Source organism: Chrysochloris asiatica, unplaced genomic scaffold, assembly GCF_000296735.1.
Source record: "Chrysochloris asiatica unplaced genomic scaffold, ChrAsi1.0 scaffold00116, whole genome shotgun sequence".
NCBI classification, from domain to species: Eukaryota; Metazoa; Chordata; class Mammalia; order Afrosoricida; family Chrysochloridae; genus Chrysochloris; species Chrysochloris asiatica.
In genome coordinates this window covers 5,485,426-5,508,423 of record NW_006408634.1, presented here as the reverse complement: position 1 = coordinate 5,508,423, position 22,998 = coordinate 5,485,426, and the positions used below count along the sequence as shown (strand labels likewise).

Sequence of the window (22,998 nt, the reverse complement as noted above, 5' to 3'; positions counted from 1 at the left end):
TCAGGGACTGATTTTACATAAGTAGATCGCCAGGTCTTTCTTCCAAAGCACCTCTGGGCAGACTCTAACCTCCAACACTACTCCAATAAAACCAACACAAAACACACACACACACACAAAACCTCCAAACCCACTGCTAGCCAATAATAACTTCTGACTCATAGTGACCTTATAGAGCGTTTCCAAGACTATACATCTTTATGGGAGCAGCCAGCCTCATCTTTCTCCTGAGGAGTGGCTGTTGTTGTTGTTGTTAAGTGCCGTTGAGTTGGTTCCGACTCATAGCGACCCTGCATAGGGTTTTGGAGGAGCAGCTGCTGTACTTGAACCACTGACCTTGCAATTCAAACAGCTTTGCAGTCTGGTGCATTAACTAACCCACAGCGCCACACCAGGACTCCTGAGGAGTGGCTGGTGGGTTTGAACTGCTGACCTTGCCATTAGCAATTCTGTTTCTAACTCCCTCTATCAATAAACCCCTATTGCTGTAGTCATTCTGATGCATAGTGACTCTTCATGACAGAGGAGACCTGCCCCATAGGGTTTCCAAGGCTGTAACTTTTTATGGAAGCAAACTGCCTCATCTTTTTCCCCTGGTGTTGCTGGTGGGTTCGAACTGCCCACCTTTTGGTTAGCAGCTGAATGCTTTTCATCAATGTGTCACCATTAGCATGGCTTTATCCCCCAATCAGAGTGCTTCTGAGAAATAAAGGGACTGCTCTTTATAATTACTCTGGAACAAATGGCATAATCCTATGCCTCAGCCCGAAAATCCTGGGACATTCGGTCACCCTACTCAGATTCTGGCTTTAAATGAAATTGCCTTGTGGCCCCAGGTGAGAAGGTGGGGTGACATTCACCCAAAGGCTGGGGTGTCTTTCCTGGGGCATCTAACCCTGCTGGAGATGGAGGGGTAGGGAGTGGGCCTTAAGCAGCAAGGAGCTAAGAGACAGTTTATGAAAATCTAGACACTCCCTAGGAAAAGGGCATTGGCAATGGGTGTTGACGGTTGAGTAGAAGTTTGCTAAAAAGAGAGGAAGATGCATTGAACAATATGCTAATGGTGACTAAGATGATAAGTACAGGACCTTTTGCAGCTTCAGAGGCCATTCATGTTTTTTAAATCAATCTCAGGCAGTCTTAGCTGCAGTCCTCTGGGGCCCATGGGACAAAGAATTTCACTAACAAGAACCATCAGGGCTCAGAGAAAGGTCTGCTGTACACAACAGCCTACAGCCAGGGAATCTGACCTGCTTTCTTTCCTCTGGGCCCTGGCACCCAAAGTTACTTCCGTCTTACAAAGTCCTTCTTCTGATGTACTGGACAGGCTCCTACTCATCCGCCTAAAACTCAGATACTGTGTCCCCAGGTTGGAGGTCCAGGACTCCAACCTCCTTCTCCCTCTGACCTGGGAGTTTGGGCTGCAGCTCCTCCTCTCTCAGACCCAGGAGTCCAGGGGGTCCAGCCCCCCAGCCCCCTCCTTCCTCCTTAGACCCAAGAGTCCAGACCCCCAATCCCCCAGCTCCCTCCTCTCTCAGACCCAGGAGTCCAGGCCCCCAGCCCCTTAGCCTCTCCTCCCTCAGACCCAAGAGTCCAGGCCCCCAGTCCCCTCCTCCCTCAGACCAGGTTTGGGGGTGGCAGTGGATGGAGTGGGGGGTGCTGATGCAGTCACATGTATTTGGCTTCAGAGGGCAGAGTCATGGTCCCGGGCCAGAGAAATGGCACTTGGGTGGGGTAGGGGTGGGAGGGCACATCCTGTGGTCTTCTCAGTGCTGAGTCTGAGAGAGGACAAGAGACAGACACAGAAGAGAGAGATGGTGGGGACTCAGACAGTGGAGGAGGGACCATGGAAACAGATGTCCACTGTTCACCTCCTCGCCCCCACCCCACTCACCTTGTTGAAAAAATAAATGGAGGTGAGGATGGTGAACACAGCCATGGCCAGGGTTACGTTCTGGGGGGCAGAGGTCAGAGATCAGAACCCTGTCCTCTCCCTCCCCTCAGTCCTGCCCAGCCTCCCTCACCTCCCCACTCAGGATTCCTCCTCACTTCCTGGAAGTTCATGGCAATCAACTTCCGCAGAACACCTCCCTGACCTGTCCCTCCCTTTCCTGGGTCTCTGAATCTGAGAGGGGCTTGTCCAAGAGACCACAGTGGTGGCCATGGCAACAAGGCCCTTGTGTGATGAGACAGAAGGACATTCTGACTAGAGGGAATGCTTCAGACAGAAACTTGGGGCATATGAGATTCAAATGCCCCACTGATAAGTCTGGTTCTTCCCAGGTGGGTACTGGGGAGCCATGGAAGGGCTGTGAAGCGGGGACGGATAATACAAAATATATTTTTGAAGGAGCAGGTGCCACAAGTGGTTTCGGATCAGATGCTAACCTAGAAGTTGGCAGTTCAAAGGCACCCAGCAGTGATGTGTAAGAAAGTCCTGGTAATAGAATATCATACAGAGCAGTTCTTTCTCTGTCACACATGGGGTCCTCATGAGTCAGGGGCCAACTGAATGGCCATTAACAATAAAAACAACATCATCTCTATTTAAACAGGCACCAGATCATGCACCAAGCCTCGTAAAGTCTATTAAAAATTCAAAGTCACACGGAAGAAAGATGAGGCTTTCTGCTCCTGTGAAGATGATTCGAGAAGCACTTAACAACAACTTGCATATACAGTGGTTCAAAATAACAAATGGGCGCTACTGTGCCATGCACCTCAAAGCATTATCATTACAGTATTATTAAAGAAGTTTTAGTGTATCGAAAAGTGTTTGTTTAATGTTTTATGCATAGAAAGGTCACACTATACTATATAGTAAAACAAACATTCCAACTTAAGGTACAAATTCGACTAAAAGGCCAGAACAGAGCTTGCTCATAATCTGGGGGCTGCCTGTATACAAAATATATGAAAGTAAAAAGACTACAGAATATCCGTTTGAACCTCTCTCTTCCTGGAATAGAGTGGAGGTCTCCAGAGTAAAGAAGTAGAAAGGAACCTTCTACCAGCATGGTTACTAGGTGAGGAGGGATCAGGAAGCAAAGGGGCTGATGGAGATCCATTGGCAATACAATGAGTCTATCAGGAGACTTAAGAATTTACCTGGGAAGAGAAGGATGGATCAGACTGGCATGCTCAGGTGTGGAACCAAGTGCTTAACAAACAATTTCAGATACACTAAAACATCTTTAAATAATAATACAGTCAGCTTCCAAAAGAATCCCCAGTGACTCTTATAAATCTGGCATTTGTGCCCTGTGTAATCTCATCAAATAGAGTCAACCTACAAACATTTAATAACAACAACAAATGCAACAGAACATGGCAGACAGGGCTGGGTGTGACTTCCGAGGCTAGGTGATAAAAAAGACATTGCTTTAGGTGTGGGGAGTTTCTTCCCTTGCCGTGAGACCAGAAGAACTCGATGGTGCCAAGCTATGGTTACTGAATGTTTGATGGAAGATTCTGTAGAAGAATCCTGATCAAAAAGGGTAAAATATGGAATAGAATTCCAAATTCTTACAGAATCCGACATTCTGGAGCCATTGAGACTGGATGAACCCCCAAAATTTCAGCCCTGAGATCATCCTTAAACCTTAAACCAAAAGTATCCCCTGAAAGCTCTTTCAAAACAAACATTTAGTTTAATTAGTATAGTCTGCCTTGAGCAGTGTGCACTTTAAAAACAAAGTATATGAGACCAAATTGGTAACAGAAGCTCAGAGGTTAGAGAGGAGGTTTAGGGATGTTAGAGAAAGGTACAGACAGGAAGAAAAAAACTGGACAGACAATTCTCTTGCAAAAGCACGGATCTTGCAAATCACAGGTGGGGCAGGAAATGAAACTTACCAAAACACTTAAGAGTTTTTAGTGACTAACAGCAACTGTTATGCCCCTGGGGCACAGAGTCTGCCAGATGCAGAAATCCACAAACCACAAACTCTAGTAGCTGACACACAGGATAGCACAATAACAATTTATTTGGACAGGATGTTAACCTCAATATGGTGCTTCAGAACCAGACCTGGGTCTCAAACCACAGTCTTAGATGTGATACACATACCTGAGACATGAGCACCCAACCAGAGAAACCAGGAGACAGAAAGCAACATCTAAAACCTGCAAGATGTTGTCAACAGTTCTGGGAACCTGCTGAGACTACTCTTTCAATGTTCCCTAGTCTTTAGCTGTGTAACACTCTCAGAGGCTGGGAGCTCTCAGGGAGATGCTACTGTCTGTGGCATGTCTACCCAGCAGGTTTTCCTTTCTTCAATAAACCCTTGCCATTTCACTTCATGACTTTCTAGTCTTCTGTGGCCCACCCCAGTAACAGGGGCAGCGGGGGAGGAAGAATTTGGAAAATGAGGGTGAGAAAAGCTGAACAATTTGAAGACTGTTGAGAGAAGGATTTTAATAGTTAAATATTTTTCAACTGAACAGGAAAAGGTAAAAACATTCACTGCCCTCTCTGTCCAGGAGACAAGCTAAAATGTTAATCAGGTTATTGAGTGGGACCAATCCTCTGGTTCCCTACTGTCTTATAACTCCTTCCCGATTTTGACCCCATATAAGTCTACGCTGCCTTATGTTCGGGACTCAGAATCTGGAGACATTAGCTCCTCTGAGGCAACTGGCTTAATAAAATCTGAAACTGCTTTACCTCTCTGAGTGGTCTCGGTTTCTTCGACAACGGATCAAGAGCTGCAGTGACACTCTGGAATCTAAAATTGCTATAACAAAACCTCTTTAATCATTGTTCCAACATTGCTGTCCTAACTTCTCCCTTGTGTATGTGCTCCTGGGACATGTAGCTGAAGAACATAGTGGTGTATTAATGACAACTCAGAAGAAAGACACAAGTCTGGAGGAAGGAAACCAGAGGAGAGAAACTGTCTGGTGCCCAGTGTCTTGAGTAACACCACTCTTTGTCTTCAGGGGAAAGAGGAAGTTACTCCTAGAGGGTAAGGGACCTTGAGCAGGTGGAGTACAGACTGTCTTCCAGGACGAGAGGAGCCATTAAGCTCTGAGAAATGAAATGTGCCAAAAAAACAAATGGGTTAATATCTAGGAGAATATAAAAATGCCAACTGTTTGGGGGAAGGCAAGGCAGTCTTTCAGAGAAAGATCTCACTGCCTTCAGATCTGTCAATAAAACGTATGTTGATTCTCACCCCACTCTGTTACTGGCTTGCAGAGGCTGGCAGACAGCCTTTTGTTTGGAAATGATGTCACTGAATTGTACAGGTAAAAATTGTTGAACTGGTTTATTTTTGCTGTGCATACTTTCAACAACAATTTAAAATAATAACACAAAATATAACACTTTACTAGCTCTTGGATCGCTTGCTCTGAGACGTCTGCTGCCATGTCTGATGAGGGTGACGTGGGTAAGCTTGTAGTTTTCATAGTTCAGTTTTCATACCACTAGAGCCCATTTGATAACTTGACCGCATCATGAGAACCCCTGAGCCAGAATCATCCAGCTGATCCCTTCTCTAGTTCCTGACTGTGATATTGTTAAGGTTTTATATCAGCTTGACTGCGCCAAGATTGTCAGCAGTTTGGCAGATGAAATGTACGAGAATGAGTCGAAAATGATCTGCACTCTGGTTACATGAAAACGCCCTTCCACCGTCCATGGCTGATGGCAACATCGCGCATGCCCGTGAAATGATTCTGTTGAATAGAAGTGGCTATTCATTCATAAATCAGCCATGGCTCTATCTGTGGAATAATCCACGAAAGACTTGGGTTTTTTTTTTTTTAAGCTGGTACAAGTTGGGTACTGAAACAATTCACAAAAAAGCATAAACAGAAGCGTTTGAACATCTGTAAGCAAAATTTAGACCGACGCTCGAAGGAAGGCATACATTTCTTTTTTTAAAAAATCACTACAGGTGATGAGACATGGATTCATCACTATGATCCTGAGAGTAAACCGCAGACTGTGGAATGGAAACATCCTTAATCGCCGACCAAGAGAAAGTTCCATCAGCTGGAAAATTGATGTTTACTCACACACACCCAACAACACCAACAACCCTCAAAGCAACCCAGGAAGGTAGAGATTGTATCTGTTCTCATTTTGTGAAGGAGGAAAAGAAAGGCACAGAGAAGTACATTAACTTGCCCAAAGTTACACAGCATACAAGTGGTCATACTGGGATTTGAACCTAGCCTCACTCCAGGGTCTAGGTGTTCAACCACTGGGCCAGGCTAGCTTTGGCCAGCTGTGGCTGATACTAGAAGGAGCTGAAATGAATACTTTCTTTTGGATGGATCAGCATAAAGCTGGTTTCTATGAGACAGAGGTTAAAGGTGTTCCAATGGTCCTTTTTTTTTTTTCCAAATGGTTGGACTATTCCATTGCCTCTAGTATCAATTCTTCCCCCTCCCCTTAGCACTCTCCCTCACGTCCTTAGGTTCTGAACTTCACTGGAACATCTCACAGAGTTTACAAATCCCAGGGAACTAGCTTCCATGGTGGTTGAGGCTGCTAAGTCCCAAACCTGTGGATCCAAACTTTCCCCTTAGTCTCATCAACAGATTTATCCCCATATCTCACCCCCGCCCAGGCTACACTTAGGCTCATTCAAGGTTTTATTGCCAGGTTTGGGGATTAAAACATATTAGGATCTTGTGTCTCTTCCCTAGCCTGAGGTCATTTCACACACAAATGTACATATGACCTTGGGTCCCCAGCTGGGGGCTGGACCAGAAGACCTTGTCATCCATCAAATCTCATCTTGATCAACCAGCAGAGCCTCTGCTTCAAATAATTCTAGGAGGGTCTTCCTCTCATTATTAAAGAACCTTGTTCTTTAGTGTGGTCCAGTTGGTTCCAACTCATAGCGACCCTCTATAGGGTTCCCGAGGAGCAGCTGGTGGGTTTGAACTGCCGACCTTGTGGTTCGCAGTCCAGTACTGATCCTACAGCGCCACACCAGGAGCCTTACAGAGCCCCACTGTTGACGGGGCAAGAGAAGAACAGACTGAAGGAAGTGGGGGGAGGGCAGAGAAAGGGAGTCTGGAATGTCCAATGTTGGGGAGGGGGGAGTCTCCTTCCCTGCATCTGTTTCTTTGTCTTCCAGCACTCACAACAATGTGTGTGTGTGGCGGGGGGTCTAGATCCTTATACTCCTAGCTCGGCATGCTGCGACCTGTTTCTATGGGGGCCGCGAGGCCAGGTTAATGAGCAGGTAAGGCCGGGGCACAGCCAGTGGGGCTGAGCTCAGCGTCTGGGCTGCGTGGAAATGGCTGGGCCACAGTTTGGCGGTCACCTCGCGGCCGGATCTCTCCTGCTATTGCTGTTGACCGGGGCCCTGGCAGAAAGACCCCTGCTGTTCGTGGCTCTGGTGAGGTAGCCCCTGCCCCTGCCTGATCTCTCGCTCCCTCTCCCAGTCCAGCCCTGACCAGGTCCTGTCCCCAGGTGTTCCGCCATGGTGACAGGGCCCCACTGGCCTCCTACCCCACGGACCCGCATAAGGAGGCGGCCCCCACCTTGTGGCCACGTGGTCTGGGCCAGCTGACCAGGGTGAGAAGTTGGTGGGTGGGGACTGGGGCTGGGTAGGGGTGGGAAGGGGGTCTGCTGAGGCCTGCTCTATCCCTAGGAGGGGGTCCATCAGCAGCTGGAGCTGGGCCGCTTCCTGAGGAGCCGCTATAAGACCTTTCTGAGTCCTGAGTACCGAAGGGAGGAGGTACTGCCATGGGGACCCTGACCTGATCTCTCACCTCTGACCTCCACTGGCTCTGGCATTTCTTCTGGGCACTCACCTCAGGCCCCCTCCACCAACCTGACCTGCACCTGACTTCTGAACCCTCAGAGACTCCATACTAACCTCTGATTCCCTTTCTTTCAACCTGTCTTGTCTTGACATCCTACTTCCAACCTTTATCAACACTGACCCTCCTGAACTTGTTGACTGACCTTCCGACCTCCCAACCTCACATGATGCTTGTACCTCTGACATGGTCTCTTCCAACCTGCCCTTTTTATCTTGACCTTTGGCCTCCAACTTTGTACTCGAATTTACTTTTAGAAACCACCTCTGCCTTCTGACTCCCACAAACCACATATTCTGACCTCTGACCCCAAATTTGATTTTTTTCTACCCCATCAATTCAATCTGCCTTCCTGACCCCTCTGCCTTTATCTCTATCTTTCGTGAATTCTGACCTTCTGTCTCTTTTTTCTTTTGACTCTCCCCGTCCCCATTTGGGATCAGTCTGCCCAACTTCTGTTCTCTGATCCCCGACAGACAAGTGCTAACTTTGATACCATGTTCTCCAACCTGCTCTCCTCATCTTGACCTCTGATTTCCAGCCCCCACCAATGCTGATCTTTTTTTTTTTTCAATGTTTTATTGTGAATTCTGTGATAGTTTACATGGGAGAACATTAGTTTTACATTTATTCTATCGTATATTGTCTCATTGCCATGGCTACAATCCCCTCCATGCAATCCTTCCCCCATACCCCCAATGCTGATCTTTCTTATGTCCATCAACACAAGGAACCCTTTGACCTCTGACATTCTTTACCTATGTCCACCCAACTTCTGACCTTCAAACAGACTGCCATGGACTTCTGACCCTTGACCCCAGTTGCACACATTGAAGGCCAGGTGCCTGCTGTGAGATTTGAGTCCCAGTGGCTGACTTTTAGCCCTTCTCCATGACCTTTAACCTACGCCAAAACTGAAATATGAAGTTTTGGTTGTGCCATAAGAGTCCCAACCAGTTCTTCCCAGTTCAGTCATGGCTGAGGTGGCAAAACCAGAACGGACCCGAATGTTTAAATTTGGGATCAACTGCAACAATGACGAACAGGAAAAATGGCATGGCATAGCAATTTCCTCTCCCTCTTAGAAAACAAGAGTATGCAATAAATGTTGCATAGCAACCAAATCTCTTGTTCACTCCATATTGAGCAGCGTCAGAAACAACAGTGCCCGACTCAAAGATGGCGGCTGACCACAGCTTTTGAGTATGTGTGTGTGTACAATACATGTTGCATAGCAACCAAATCTCTTGTCCAATAGATTTTGAGCAGCTTCAGAAATAACAGTGCCCGCCTCAAAGATGGCGGCTGGCCACAGCTTTTGAGTATGTGTGCTCTCCACCAGCTTGGCAAATCTCCGTTCTCCCACATCAGGGTCCTGAAAGAACTCACCACGACGCTCCCCAGGTCCTCCTCGAGGGCTTTCAGCCATCATTTTCCCGGTTCCATTTCCTTTATAGATCACCCACATTTAAAAAATTCTGGTTCTTTTGTGTTTCACTTCATCAGTAATGGCTGAACTAGTTGTAACCAGTTCAAATCTCTGGTTTGCCAGCACACCTGGCCTCTGACCCTCATTGAGGTCCTCAGAGTGCCCCCCACCCCTTTTAGGTGTACATCCGCAGCACGGACTTTGACCGGACGCTGGAGAGCGCTCAGGCTAACCTCGCTGGTCTCTTCCCTGAGGCTGCTCCCGGGACCCCCGAGTCTAACTGGAGACCAATCCCCGTACACACGGTGCCTGTCACTGAGGACAAGGTGAGAGGTTGTGGGGAGAGAGGAATGGAAACAGAAACCATGAGAGACAGAGCCCGAGGGGCTGAGGCTTGGAGTGAGGCCTCCAGGACTTCCCATCCAGCACTGACTTCATGGGGACAGCTGCCTACATCCCCGCACCCCACCCCCAGCTGTGGCATCCCAGACACGTGACTACCTTCCCTCTCTGAGCCTCAGTTTCCCCACTCACTTCCAGCTGCTGAGATTCCCCACGCGGAACTGTCCCCGCTACCGTGAGCTGCTTCAAGAAGCCACACAAACCGCTGAATACCAGGCTGCCCTGGAAGGCTGGACAGTGAGCGGGGTTGGAGTGGGGTTGGTGGAGGGGGTCGGTGGGAGAAAGACGCCACCTAAGCTCACCTAAGCCCGTGGGTCCAGGACTTCCTGACACGCCTGGGCAACTCCACTGGGCTGTCGCTGGTTGGGGAGCCGCTTCGTAGAGCATGGAAGGTTCTGGACACGCTGATCTGCCAGGTGAGTCCCCAGCCAAATGGTGAAGGGTTGTTGTTAAGTGCCATCGAGTCGGTTCCGACCCATAGCGACTGACCAAAGAGCTGCTGAGCTCGAGCCGCCAATCTTGCCGTTCAAATGGCTTTGCAATCAGACGCATTAACCCACCGCGTCACACCAGGACTCCTAAGTGATGAAGGGTACTTGGGTTCAAGTCCCAATCTTACCATTGACTAGCTGAGCTTCCTCGGACTAGTTACTTAAACGCCTGTGCCTCAGCGTCCTCATCGGCAACCATGTTACAGGTATTGACAGGTCCTGAGGGGGTTAGGGGTGGGGGTTATGAAGATTAAATGAATTCTTCCTCATCCTGGCTATAGAGCCGCGCTCAGGACGCATGCGTAGTAAGGGTTTCAGCAGGGGTTTGCAGCCGAGTGTTTGCAATTAAATACCTGATGTCCTGCAATCCGAAACTTATTTTTGATAAATGTTGTTAAGTGCTGTCAAGTCGGTTCCGACTCATAGGACCCTGTATAGGGTTTCCAAGGAGCCGCTGGTGGGTTTGAACTGTCGACCTCGTGGTTCGCAGTCCAGTGCTGATACTACAGCTCCACACCAGGGGTACTTTCTAATGAACAGAAGGAGGGTATATGGTGACGCTACAACAAGCAAGTCTATTGGCGCCATTTTTCCAACTGCAATGAGCCTGCGCTCATTGTGTCTCTGCTGCGTTTTGGTCATTCTTGCAATGTTTCACGCTTTTTCTTCAAGCTATCGCAGAGTTCATGGGAAGCGCCGTGGCTCGGTAGGCTTAGCACTGGTCGGGGGTTCGAGCCCACTAGCTGCTCTGCGGAAGAAAGGTTTTCTGCTCCTGCAAAGATTTATAGCCTCGGAAACCCTATTACGGTGTCTGTGAGCCGGAACCGATTGAACGGCACTTAATAAAAACAATTGCACACTACGACAGTTTAGTGTGGACATTTGTTGTTATTGGTAAGGGCGGTCGCGTCGGTTACGACTCAGAGCGACCCTGCACAGGGTTTCCGAGGAGTGGCTGGTAGGTTTGAACCACCAGCTTGCAATTCAAACATTTTTGTGTAGCTTACCTGATGGCGATGTTCACTGTGTTGGATCAGCAATCTCTCCGAGGTCGATCTGCATTCCTAGTTTTACAGCAGAATTATAAATATGTCATATATGGAGTCTCCCCAGGATCGACCTCCCTGACACGTGGTATATGAACCCTAGTAGGTTTCCACAATCTCAAAGGCTGTGAATTTCAAAACACATCTGACCCCAGGGTTTCGGATAAAACTGGTCAGCTGTTGTATAATTACATGTTAATGATATATATAATCACGCATGAGAATTATATCATTATCATTACTGTGGTTGTGAAGTGCTGACAACCCAGTTCACACTCCTGGGGACCCAGGCGTGTCAGACTAGAAAGCTGTGCTCCTCGGGGTTTTCAATGGCTGAGTTTTCAGAAGTAGACAGCCAGGCCTTTCTTCTGAGGTACCTCTGGGTGGGTTCAAATCGCCCACTTTCTGGCTTAATAGTTGAGTACTTAACTGTTTGTACCATCCAAGGACTCTTCATTCATGACTTACCATATATAATTTTGTTATTATAAGATAGCAGTAATTATATTTGATAGAATTTCTATAATAAACCATCCTATTTTATAGAATATAGAATGTATATTTTTGCATACAATTAAGAGTCCCTGAGTGGCACAAATAGTTAAATATTCAATTACTTGCTGGAGGTTGGCAGCGAAAATCTCGGCCCTCAATGGGATGGATTAACACAGTGGCCGTAACAATGGGCTTAAACATGGCAATGATGACGAGGCAAGGATGGTGCAGGATGGGCAGTGTTTCATTCTGCTGCACATTGTTGTTGTTAAGTGCTATCTAGTCGGTTCTGGTTCATAGTGACCCTGTATAGGGTTTCCGAGGATTGGCTGATGTATTTGAACTGCTGACCTTGTGGTTCACAGTCCAGTGCTGATCCTACAATGCCACACCAAGAGTCCCTGTTGTCTATGGAGCTGCTTTAAGTTGGAACCGATTGGATAGCACCTAACCACAGCAATAGTAGTCACAGGCGTACAAACCTATGGCACAGAATCAACTTGATGGCAACTAACAACATATTGGAGTGCTGGTGTGGCGCTGTAGGATAACACACTGGACTACAAGGTCAGTTTGAACCACAGGGTCGGTGGTTCAAACTGACCAGTCACTCCTTGGAAATGGTACACAGGGTCACCATGGAGTCCTGATGTGGTGCTGCGTGGTAAGCACTGGACCACAAGGCCGGTTTGTTTGAACCACAAAGTTGGCGGTTCGAACTCACCAGTCACTCCTCAGAAACCCTATACAGGTTTGCTATGAGTCAGAACCGACTTGACAACACTTAACAATAGTAACGTGAGACAGAACTGATAACCATGGCACTTAACTACAACAACAACATGTAACTATGAAATATAAATACATTACTATTACTGCTTATGACCATTGCCCACCCCATAACTTCTCCAACCAACCCCAGCCCTGCAGGGGATGGAGATAGATTCGAGCACTAGTGTGGAGGAGGCCTTCAGGGGGCAGTAAGAGCCAAGGATATTCTGTCTCTGTTCTCTCTTCCCATCTCTCCCCAGCAAGCTCATGGTCTTCCCCTCCCATCCTGGGCCTCCTCAGATGTCCTGCAGACACTCACCCAGATCTCAGCTTTGGACATTGGGGCCCATGTAGGCCCACCCCGGGCAGCCGAGAAAGCCCAGCTGGCAGGGGGTGAGATATCTATCGGGCTGGGAGGCAGGGAGGTCTCGGGGCCTTCACCTGAGGTTTCCAGCACTCTGTCCCCACTCCATCAGGTATACTGCTGGATGCCATCCTTGCCAACTTCTCGCGGGTCCAGCACCTGGGACTGCCCCTGAAGATGGTTATGTACTCAGCTGTGAGTCCAAGGGATATGATGAAAGGGGTGGCAGTTTGGGTGAGAAAGAGTCGGTAATTCCAATGGGACCTCAACCCATTGCCTTGGGTAACCCCTATCTTTAAACCTTACTCTCAGACCTTATCATTAGAGGTATAAAGTCTGGAAGGAGGGGAGGTGATGGTGTCATGGAGAAAAAATTACCTCCTCTGAAAGGAGAGGCTGTTTAATGGAGCCATCTGATCCTATTTTGGATTCCTTTGCTCTTTTTGGGTGAAAAGGTCACATGTAACTTGGTGGAACCATCTTTGGGCTGGGGGTTGGTGGGAGCAGGTTTGGGAGGTGGGCACAGGGTGTCAGGAGAACATCTGGTCTCAGCCCTCGGATCTGCCTGCAGCACGACAGCACGCTGCTGGCCCTCCAGGGAGCCCTAGGTCTGTACGATGGTCACACCCCGCCATATGCTGCCTGCCTTGGCTTTGAGTTCCAGAGGCGCCCTGGGGTCCCAGACGAAGATGGAAGGTAAGGGATGGCTGAGCAGAATTCTCAAGAGGAGGGGTAGTGTGAGCCACACAGAGCGCATGACCCAGGCTTCAACCTGGAGGGGATTTGCATGTTAGGAAATCCACATGTGGGAGTCAGGGGCCCCCAGGCCCTTCATTTCCCTGATACTCTGCCTCATTTTCTCCAGTCAGGGGAGTTGGAGAAAGGTCCAATGTCACCAACTTCTCTCTGCCCCCAGGAACATCACAGTCTCCCTGTTCTACCGCAATGATTCCTCTCATCCGCCCCTGATCCTCAGCCTCCCTGGGTGCCCTGCCCCCTGCCCATTGGGCCGCTTCCGCCAGTTGACAGCCCCGGCCCGGCCCCCGGCACATGGGACCCCCTGCCACAACGTCCAGGAGCCCGCCACCCCTGCAGGTGAGGTCGTTGGTGATGGGCTGGAGGGTAGGGGAACCCCCAAGTTAAGCCCTGAAACTCACAACCCCTGTCCTAGCTATCTTGAGAGGCGGTAAAGCAACACTATAGGTGGATGGCATTAACAAGCAAGACGTTTGTTTTTCAGTGTTGTTGTTAGGTGCCTTTCAGTCGGTATCAACTCATAGTGACCCCATGCACAACAGAACGAAACACTGCCCGATCCTGGGCCAACCTACAATTGTTGCCACGCTTGAGCCCATGGATGCTGTCACTTGGCCAATCCATCTCTCTGGGGGTCTTCTTTTCTCTGACCCTCCCTCCACATTACCAAACATGATATCCTTCTCCAGTGACTGGTCCCTCCTGACAATATGTCCGAAGTATGAAAGATGAAGTTTGGCCATCCTGGCCTCTAAGGAGCACTCTGGCTGCACTTCTTCCAACACAGATCTGTTGGTTCTTTTGGCAGCCCATGGCACTTTCAGTATTCTCCTCCAACAAAAGCATCAATTTTTCTACGGTCTTCCTTATTCACTGTCCAGCTTTCACATGCATATGAGGTTACTGAAAATACCATGGCTTGGGTCAGGCGCACCTTAGTCTTCAAGCTGACATCTTTGCTCTTCGACACTTTAAAAAGGTCTTGTGCAGCAGATTTGCCTAATGCAGTACGTCGTTTGATTTCTTGACTGCTGCTTCCATGAGTGTTGATCCTAGAAGAATGAAGTCCTTGACAACTTCAATCTTTTCTGCGCTAAGAATGTTGTTTATTGGTCCAGTGGTGAGGATTTTTGTTTTCTTTACATTGAGACACAATCCATACTGAAGGCTGTGCTCTTTGGTCTTCATCAGTAAATATTTTAAGTCCTCTTCACTTTCAGCAAGCAAGGTTGTATCATCTACATATTGCAGGTTGTTAACAAGTCTTCCTCCAATCCTGATGCCACGTTTTTCTTGATATAACCCAGATTCTCAAATTATTTGCTTAGGATACAGGTTGAATAAGTATGGCGTAAGAATACAATCTTGTCGCAGACCTTTTTAAATTTTAAACCGTTCAGTGTTCCCATGTTCTGTTCTGGTCCAGGTACAGATTCCTCATGAACACAATTAAGTGTTCAGGAATACTCATACTTTGCAATGTTGTCCATAGCTTGTCATGATCCACACAATTGAAAGCCTTTGCATAGTCGATAAAGCACAGGTAAACATCTTTCTGATATTCTCTGCTTTCAGCTAAGATCCGTTGGACATCAGCAATGATATCCCTTGTTTCATTTTTCAGTCTAGGAGGCTAGAAGTCTGAACTTGGGCTGCTGGCTCTAGGGGGAAGCTCTCACTGTTGGCTGTGGTGTGTCTTTTCTGTTTCTGTGCCTGGGTCCTTGGTGATCCTGGCATGGCATTTGTCTTCCATGCATCCATGTCTTCCTTTGCTGCTTAATCAGCTCCTTTAAATCACGATAGATTGATTCAAAATACATCCTGCACGAATACAGGCAGCATCAGACTTATGACGAGGTTCCGTTCTGACAGCTTTGTCGTAAGACGGTTCAAACTTTGATGTAAGTCGCTTCAGACGTAGGATGAATTCTTTGTTTTTTTTTTTAAGACATGTTTTCATTATTACTGACTTTTGTTATCAGTATCTTTATAAATCTGATCTTTGTCTTTGGGGGTTGGAAACATTACATACATGCTTCTCTATATATGTGTAGGTTATGTCTCAAGTGTGCCTCCTAATAACTAGAAGCCACTGCCAACATGTTGATTCTGACTCACAGCGACCCTATAGGGCAGAGAAGGGTTTCCAAGACTATCATCTTTACAGAAGCAAACTGCTGCAGACAGCCGGTGTTTTCTCCCTTGGAGTCACTTAGGGGTTTCAACCACTGACTTGTGGTTAGCAGCCGAGTGCTTAGCCCACTGCGCCATCCGTATTCCTCACAGTAACTAGGTGTTAAGCGCTGTGGAGTCGGTTCTGATTCATAGTGAGCCTGTATAGTTTCTAAGGAGCGGCTGGTGAGTCTCAGCTGCAAACCTTGTGGTTAGTAGTCCAGTGCTTATCACACACCACATCCGAATCCCATAGTAACTATATCATAAATAAGGGTGACTCTCAGGACTTCTCCATTAACATGATAAAGAAAACCCATTTCCAAATGGGACCACAATCCCAAGTGTGTTGTTGTTTACTGCTGACCTGTGACCCTGTACAGAATTTCCGGGGCGTGGTTGGTGGGTTTGCCGCTGGTCACTGTAGTCAATCACAGAGACAGGAAGAGATCCGATCTAAGCTTTAGTAACAGAAAGCCAGCAGTCTGGAGGACAGGAGGATGATCCCTCAAGACTGTCCTGTCCCTCATAAAGAGCAGGCGCGTTATATAGGGTAAGCTACATTTAGATGGACACTTAATACATCAGGATAGCATTCTTTGGGAAAAGAAACAGCAAGGCAATAAACTTTCTCAAACTTTCTGCCTTTAGGGTCTCAGCTTCTTTGTCCCTGAGATAACTATCTAGGGGGGCTAAGTGCATGCTGGTCTCCTTTTAGGGCCATTAAAATCATCTTGGCTAATTTTTAAACTAACTTCCTCATTTGCAGGGTCTTCATTTATTGAGGGAGTCCTGGTGCGGTGCTGTGGGTTAATGTGCTGGATTGCAAAGTTGGTTTGAACCACAAGGTCTGTGGTTCAAGTTCACCAGCTGCTCCTTGAAAACCCTATACATGGTTGCTATGAGTCGGAACTGACTTAACATTTGTTGAGATCTGGAGTCCTGGTGTGGGGCTGTGGGTTAATGCGCTGGACTACAAAGTCGGTTTGAACTGTAAGGTCGCAGGTTCAAGCTCACCAGCGGCTCCTTGAAAACCCTATACAGGGTCGCAACCGACTTGACGGCACACAACAACAACAATGACCAAATCCACTCCATTTTGTTTAGGTCGGTAGATCCAGTTTGAACTTCTGACTTGGGGATTAGCAAGTCCAGTGCTTATCCTACAGCACCAAACCAGGTGTAGGGGCTGAGGATTTACAGCAAATACTTTGGGGGAGGGGGGGGATGCAACTCAATCCCTAACTGCCCCTCACCCCTGTATTCTTGCCGTAGCCACCATGGTGCCCCTGCTGGCTGGAGCCGTGGCTGTCCTAGCATCCCTGAGCGTGGGGCTCAGCCTCCTAGCCTGGAGACCTGTCTGCCTGCGGTCCTGGGGGGGCCCTGTGTGAGCTCTGCCCCCTTCCAGCTGACCCCAGAGCCCAACACGACTGCTCACCCACTGCTTCTCTGGCTCCTGTGATTTACTGTGCGCACCTGTGCATGGGCCTGGGGTGGGAGCGGGGGCGGGGACACGCTGTCTACATGCAGGTATGGGACACACACACTCACATGGGTCTACACTTGCTACACCTGTGCACACAGATGCTTGTTTTTGTACTTAATGGTGTGTGCACATGTCTGTGAGCGTCTGAAGCTTGGTACATTGCTGTGGTTAAGTGCCTTTGAGTCGGTTCCGACTAAGGTTTCTGAGGAACGGCCGGTGAGTTTGAACCGCCATCCTTGCGGTTCAAACTGACCTTGTGGTCCACTGCTTATCCTACAGCGCCACCCCAGAGTGTGGTGCGTCACAGACATTTGGTACCTGGATTCATAGAGTTTTCCAGTTTAGTAACTGGCAAAGTTATTAAAAAAAGAAAAAGAACAAACAACCTCCTCCCAACCCAGAAAAGGTAAACATCTGGTAGCGTAGTGGTTATGAATCGGGCTGCTAATCTCACTGTCAGCAGTTCGAAACTACCAGCTGTTACGCGGGAGAATGATGAGGCGTTCTGCTGCCGTAAAGACTTACAGCCTGGGAAACCCTGTGCAGGTTCGCTATGAGTTGAACCGATCCCATGGCACATAACAACAACAACAACCCAGAAAAACCTTTCCATGAAAACAGAAGAGAAGGAAAATTTGCATGACCGAAAATGCGTTAAACCAGAAGGCGTGGCGTCACAGACTGGAAAAAGAGATCTCAGAGACAGAAGGGAATCTTTAACTGTGGTCAGGTTGATGCCGACTTGATTCTACTCTGTTCTTACTGAGCAGAACCTCTCGCTTGGGTTTCTGACATGAAAACTCTGATGAACAGATCGCCTCATCTTTCTCTCTTTGAGTTAGCTGTTGGGTTTTAACTGCCCTTTCGGTGAGCAACCCAGCACTTAGCTCATTGTGTCACCAGGCTCCTTGTTATATAGGTTATTGCTGCTAAGTGTCATCGTCAAGTAGGTTCTGATTCAGTAACTCTCTAGAGGGTTTCCAAGGAGATGCTGGTGGGTTTGAACCACCAACCTTGTGGTTAGCAGCCCAGTGCTTGTCCTACAGCACACAGCAGGACTCCTGCTATGTTGGTGATGGTAGTGGTGTGCTGTCGAGGGTTTCCAAGACTGTAAATCTTTACGGGAACAGAAAGCATCCTAAGGAGATATAAGATTCATGGTTTAAAAATCTGTTAATTTTCCAGTCCTCTGGCTTGGAGCTAAGGCTGGGTAACCAGTTTCTGCTCGTTTTCTTCTAGATCAGGGGAGGTGGTTAAGTGCTGTTGAATCGGTTCTGACTCATAGTGACCCTGTATAGGGCTTCCTAGGAGTGGCTGGTGAGTTTGAACCGCCAACCTTGCACTTCCAATCAACCTATGATTGAGTGTTTATCCTCTGTGCCATACCAGCACCAGAGGTGGGGAACCTTTTATTCTATCAAAGTTCATGACTACTATTTGTGAGCCATACAAAATGTATCAACTTAAAAAAAATTAGCCTGCTGTACTTGGCCAAACAGTCACTCCATTGTGATGGCTGGTGTGGCACAATGGGTTAATGCCCTGGACTGCAAAGATGGTTTGAACCGCAAGGTTGGTGGTTCGAGCTCACCCTACACAGGGTTGCTATGGGTCAGAACCCGACTGCATGACATTTAACAACAAAGTGGAAGCTGAACTGTGGTTGCCTTCACAGGGCCAGACCAAATAATAAGGCCTGTGGGCTGGATGCTCCCCACCCGATCTAGGAAAACCAAGAAGGGGAGGGAAGTTACCTGAAGTTATATTCACATGCTTTGTAAAACTTACAGTAAGTAGTTGTTAAGTGCTATCTCGTCTGATTCATAATGGCCCTGTAGAGTTACTGGTGTGGCGCTGTGGGTTAATGCGCTGGGCTGCAGTTACTTGAACCGTAAGGTTGGCGTTTCAAGTTCACCAGCTGCTCCTCGGAAACCCTATACAGGGTCTCTATGGGTCGGAATCGATTTGATGGCACTCAACAACATAGAGTTTCTAAGGAGCAGCTGGTGGATTTGAACCACCACCTTGAGGCCCAAATAGACCTTGTGGCCCAGTGCTTATCCTCCAACACCACACCAGGATTTGTATAAGTTATCTAAAGTGAATTTGAGGGAAAGCACTGGGGGTGGGTTCCTCACTTTTTCACCAGGGAAAATTTTCCTTATACTGTGCATTTCAACTCATAAGGACCCCATCCAACAATATTTTTTGAGCTATAGTATTTACAAGCGCCGATTCCTGGTATGGTGTTGTAGGATCAGCACTGTACTGCAAACCAGAAGGTTGGCAGTTCAAACCCACCAGCTGCTCCTCAGAAATCCTTTACAGGGTTGATATTTCTGCTGCACTTGATATTGACAAGAGCAGATCACCAGCTTTCTCCTGTTGAGCAAGTTTGCACCAACATTTTGGTTAACAGCCCAGTGTTGAACGAGGCTGCCATCAGGGCTTCCAGAAATTCATGGATAAACTCCCCTTGTCTTTCCATTCCAGTTCCTCACGTATTTTTTGAAATGCCCTTGTCTACATGTTGGTTCTCCTGTATGTATGTAAGACTCTCTGGTGGCACCATGGTTAAGCACTGTTAACTGCTAATCAATTGCAAAAGGTGGGCAGTTCAAAGTTACCCATTGATTCATTACTCAATGCTCTGTGGGTCACACAAGATCTGGCTCCAGGAATCACTAGAGCCACTTTTTGGGGACCCCCACACAGGGGGCTCACCTGCCTGCTTTCAATAGGATGCCAGTGGGGAGATGGGTGGGGTCAGCTCTCACCATACCCTCCCTGGGCCATCAGACTTGGTGGGATTAGCAACATCGCCAGCTAACGTAGCTGCCTACAGCATCATGGACAGCCAGTTGAAAGAGCTTCATATTGTGTGCCTCTGGATGACCCCAGGGGACAGCACTGCCCCTTAGGGTCTTCAAGGCTCCAGTGACCTCACACAACAGCTCTGGTCAAGAATCAAGGATCTGCTTCTTCAGTGCCCTCAAGTTGGCTGACTCATACCAAGGCTAGATACAAATTGAGACAGTAGCAGACACCATGCTATTGATCCCATCAGAGCAGCTGGGGTGTTAGTCTGTCCAGGGGGCAGGGGTGAGTGGGTTTGCCTTCATTTAAAAAAACAAAAACAAAAAAACACTCTCCCTAGTGATCACATGTCTAAAATGAGAGGTGGTCTCAGCATCCTGGCTAGACTTCTACCCAGACTCGTTCATTCAGGCAGCTCCAGCATTCACAGGCAGACGTGCCTCAGCCCACCAAGTGACAGTTTCTGCAGGGTTCTTTGGAATGAACAAGTTAGTTACGACAGTCCTCACTGGTGTAGGAAGAAATCTTTATTATACAGAAAATGGGGTGAACAGAGTGGAATCATTATGAGCTAGCCTCAGATCCCTGGGTGTCAAAAGTCCCTGGGCCAATGAGCTCAGGGACAGTCGGGACCCATGGACACAGCTGCTGTGGGATCTCCAGTTGAGCTCACCAGCCTCCTCTCACATGTTAGAAATGCTCCGATGTCGCGCACACACACACAAGACACTCGGTAAGACTAAATTACTTCAGCAAAGCAAAATTTTACTTCTGCAGAAGGGTGCGTAGCTGCACATACAGAATAGGCTAGCAAGTACAAAAGGAGGGCAGTCCACTCCGGTTTTATCCCTGACACAGGGCTGTGTCTCACCCTGTTGATTAGTCTTGAGTGCACAGTCTTGTCTTCACCCAACTGGCTAATGTGAACTGTGCTTGGAGGCAGGGGGTTAGGGCTTGAGAAAGTTTGGAATCTCTTTGTTCCAGGAGGAACAAAGGGCAGTGTACCAAGAACTGGTTTTGGCCAGTTCACAGCATGAATACAAAAATGGAAATTTCCTTAAAAGTGCTCAAAATGGGCTAGAACCAAGCTTGTTCAGTTTTGGCTCCAGCATTTTTTTTGTACCCTTTGAAGGGAAGACATTTGTACTCCTTTTTCCCAGGATTCCCTCCTCTTTTATGTTACATGTCTTCATACTGTCTTCAAGCTTTGTGAGGAGTTGGCTTGGATATTCTTCGGTATCTAGTAAAAAAGACTATCAGATTGCTTAGTTATAGCTGTTTTTATAAGTCTCTGGATTTCGTTTCGTTCTGCTGTGAGTCAGTACTGAGTCCATGGCACCTAACAACAAATCTTAGGCTTCTCTGTATAATCTATTTGAATGCTCTGGAAGGAAGGGTCAAAACCCAGGATTCCTTCCTCCCAGAGGTATCAGCACACAAGACATGCCTCAGAAACCTGTTTGGCTAAGGTATAGATGACCATGCAGCCATAAACCCAAAGGATTGCATCACACCTTGCCTGGTGACCCCAATGGCTATCTTGATGTAATTGCATCAGGATTTCTCTCCTTAATGGCTTAGGATGCTGGAAGCATTTCCCTTGCAGCAGGCAAGAGCCACGTGCTCTCTGAATTTCCCTCTGCCCCCATTTTAATTGTTTTTTCACCTGGAGTGACAACCGGGGCAGGAATATATAGTGTCAGATGAAAATTAGGTTATCTCCGGGGACAGAGCAGTTTGGCCATTTCATCTGCTAGGTTGTTGCCTTGATGTTCAAAAGTGGAGTCCTTTTGGTGCCCAAGGACATGGACTATTGCTATCTTTTTAGGTAACTTTAGGCTGTCTAACACTTGGAATGTTAGTTCCTTGTGTATTAGATCCTGCCCTCGGCTGTTTATTAGTCCTTGCTCTGCCCTTTATCTCCCGACTGTGTGCGCTACTCCAAAAGCATTCTTAGAATCTGTATAAATTGTCCCCCATTTCTTGGTTTAGGGCAAACAAGTCACAAGTTTGTGCTGACCAGTTATTGGGCAGTTGACCCGACCACTGCTGTGGGAGTTATTACCATCCACTACAGAGTACCTATTGTGCCCTTTTCCTTCAATTATTCGGGAAGATCTGTTGTAACCAGATTGCGAGGTCCCCAAAGACCACCAAGGAGCCGATGCAGATGCAAACACACAAGGGTTGTTTATTCAAGCTCAAGCTCGGACCCCATCCCATCCGACGCAGCGGACTTGGGATGAAGGCCCCAAATTCCTAGTCAGTAGGGTTTTTATTGAGGTTACAAGCAAGCTTGGGGATTTTCAGCTCAGCGATTCTAGGATTGGTTAACATTTTGCAAGGTATGGGGTGTTACACTCTGATTGGTCATTACTAGTGGCCTGAGCTGCTGGGTTAGGATAAGGGAAAACATATAGCATCTGGCCTTGAGCTGTTGGCTATGCTCATCTACTTTTTGCTGTTGCTAGGGGTGAAGGGTTATTCTAATGCAACAGGAGCTGACTTGGCACATTCCTGTGGTTTTTCCTGGATCAGGAGGACGTGCTCAGGCCAATGTACAAAATGGAGTCTTTATTTTTTTAAAGTCCCACACTAGTAGTTTAGCTACAAAGGCCACAGGCTGGTGATGCCTCCCATGCTCATGGCTAAGTTCTCCTAAGGCCATTCCTTTATTGATGTTTAAAAACTAGAGGGCTGTTCTTGTTGCAGGAAGGTAAGGCCCAAATCACCTGAACAGACACCAGCAATATCAGAGGAAGAGGGTTTTATCGAAGGCAGAGCAGTGGCGGACTAACATCCCTAAGAAACCGAGCTCCCCAAACAGCTTTTGTATTTACTTTATATAGGATTGTTAAGTGTCCTCAAGTTGATTCCAACCCAAAGTGACCCTGTATAGGGTTTCTGAGGAGCAGGTGGTGAGCTTGAACTGCCCACCTTGCAGTTCAAATGGTTTTGCAGTCTGGCACATTAACCCACAG

The 22,998-nt window shown here is 47.6% G+C and overlaps 1 protein-coding gene across 1 annotated transcript; it reads left to right on the top strand.

Annotated features, from left to right (window-relative positions):
- Positions 1–7,259: 7,259 nt before the first annotated feature.
- Positions 7,260–17,105, top strand: ACPT (acid phosphatase, testicular). Its single transcript, XM_006868138.1, has 11 exons — positions 7,260–7,361; positions 7,436–7,540; positions 7,617–7,703; positions 9,397–9,543; positions 9,758–9,856; positions 9,940–10,035; positions 12,683–12,815; positions 12,899–12,981; positions 13,358–13,482; positions 13,703–13,881; positions 16,990–17,105. Exons 1-11 carry the CDS (start codon positions 7,260–7,262, stop codon positions 17,103–17,105), a joined length of 1,272 nt encoding a protein of 423 aa, XP_006868200.1.
- The last annotated feature ends 5,893 nt before the right edge of the window (positions 17,106–22,998 follow it).

Bases quoted from the DNA above. Each gene is read 5' to 3' on its own strand.
- ACPT (XM_006868138.1), top strand. From the start codon at position 7,260: ATGGCTGGGCCACAGTTTGGCGGTCACCTCGCGGCCGGATCTCTCCTG. The intron at 7,704-9,396 runs GTACTGCCATGG...CACCCCTTTTAG, and splicing joins CTGAGTACCGAAGGGAGGAG to GTGTACATCCGCAGCACGGA. The intron at 12,816-12,898 runs GTGAGATATCTA...CCACTCCATCAG, and splicing joins GAAAGCCCAGCTGGCAGGGG to GTATACTGCTGGATGCCATC.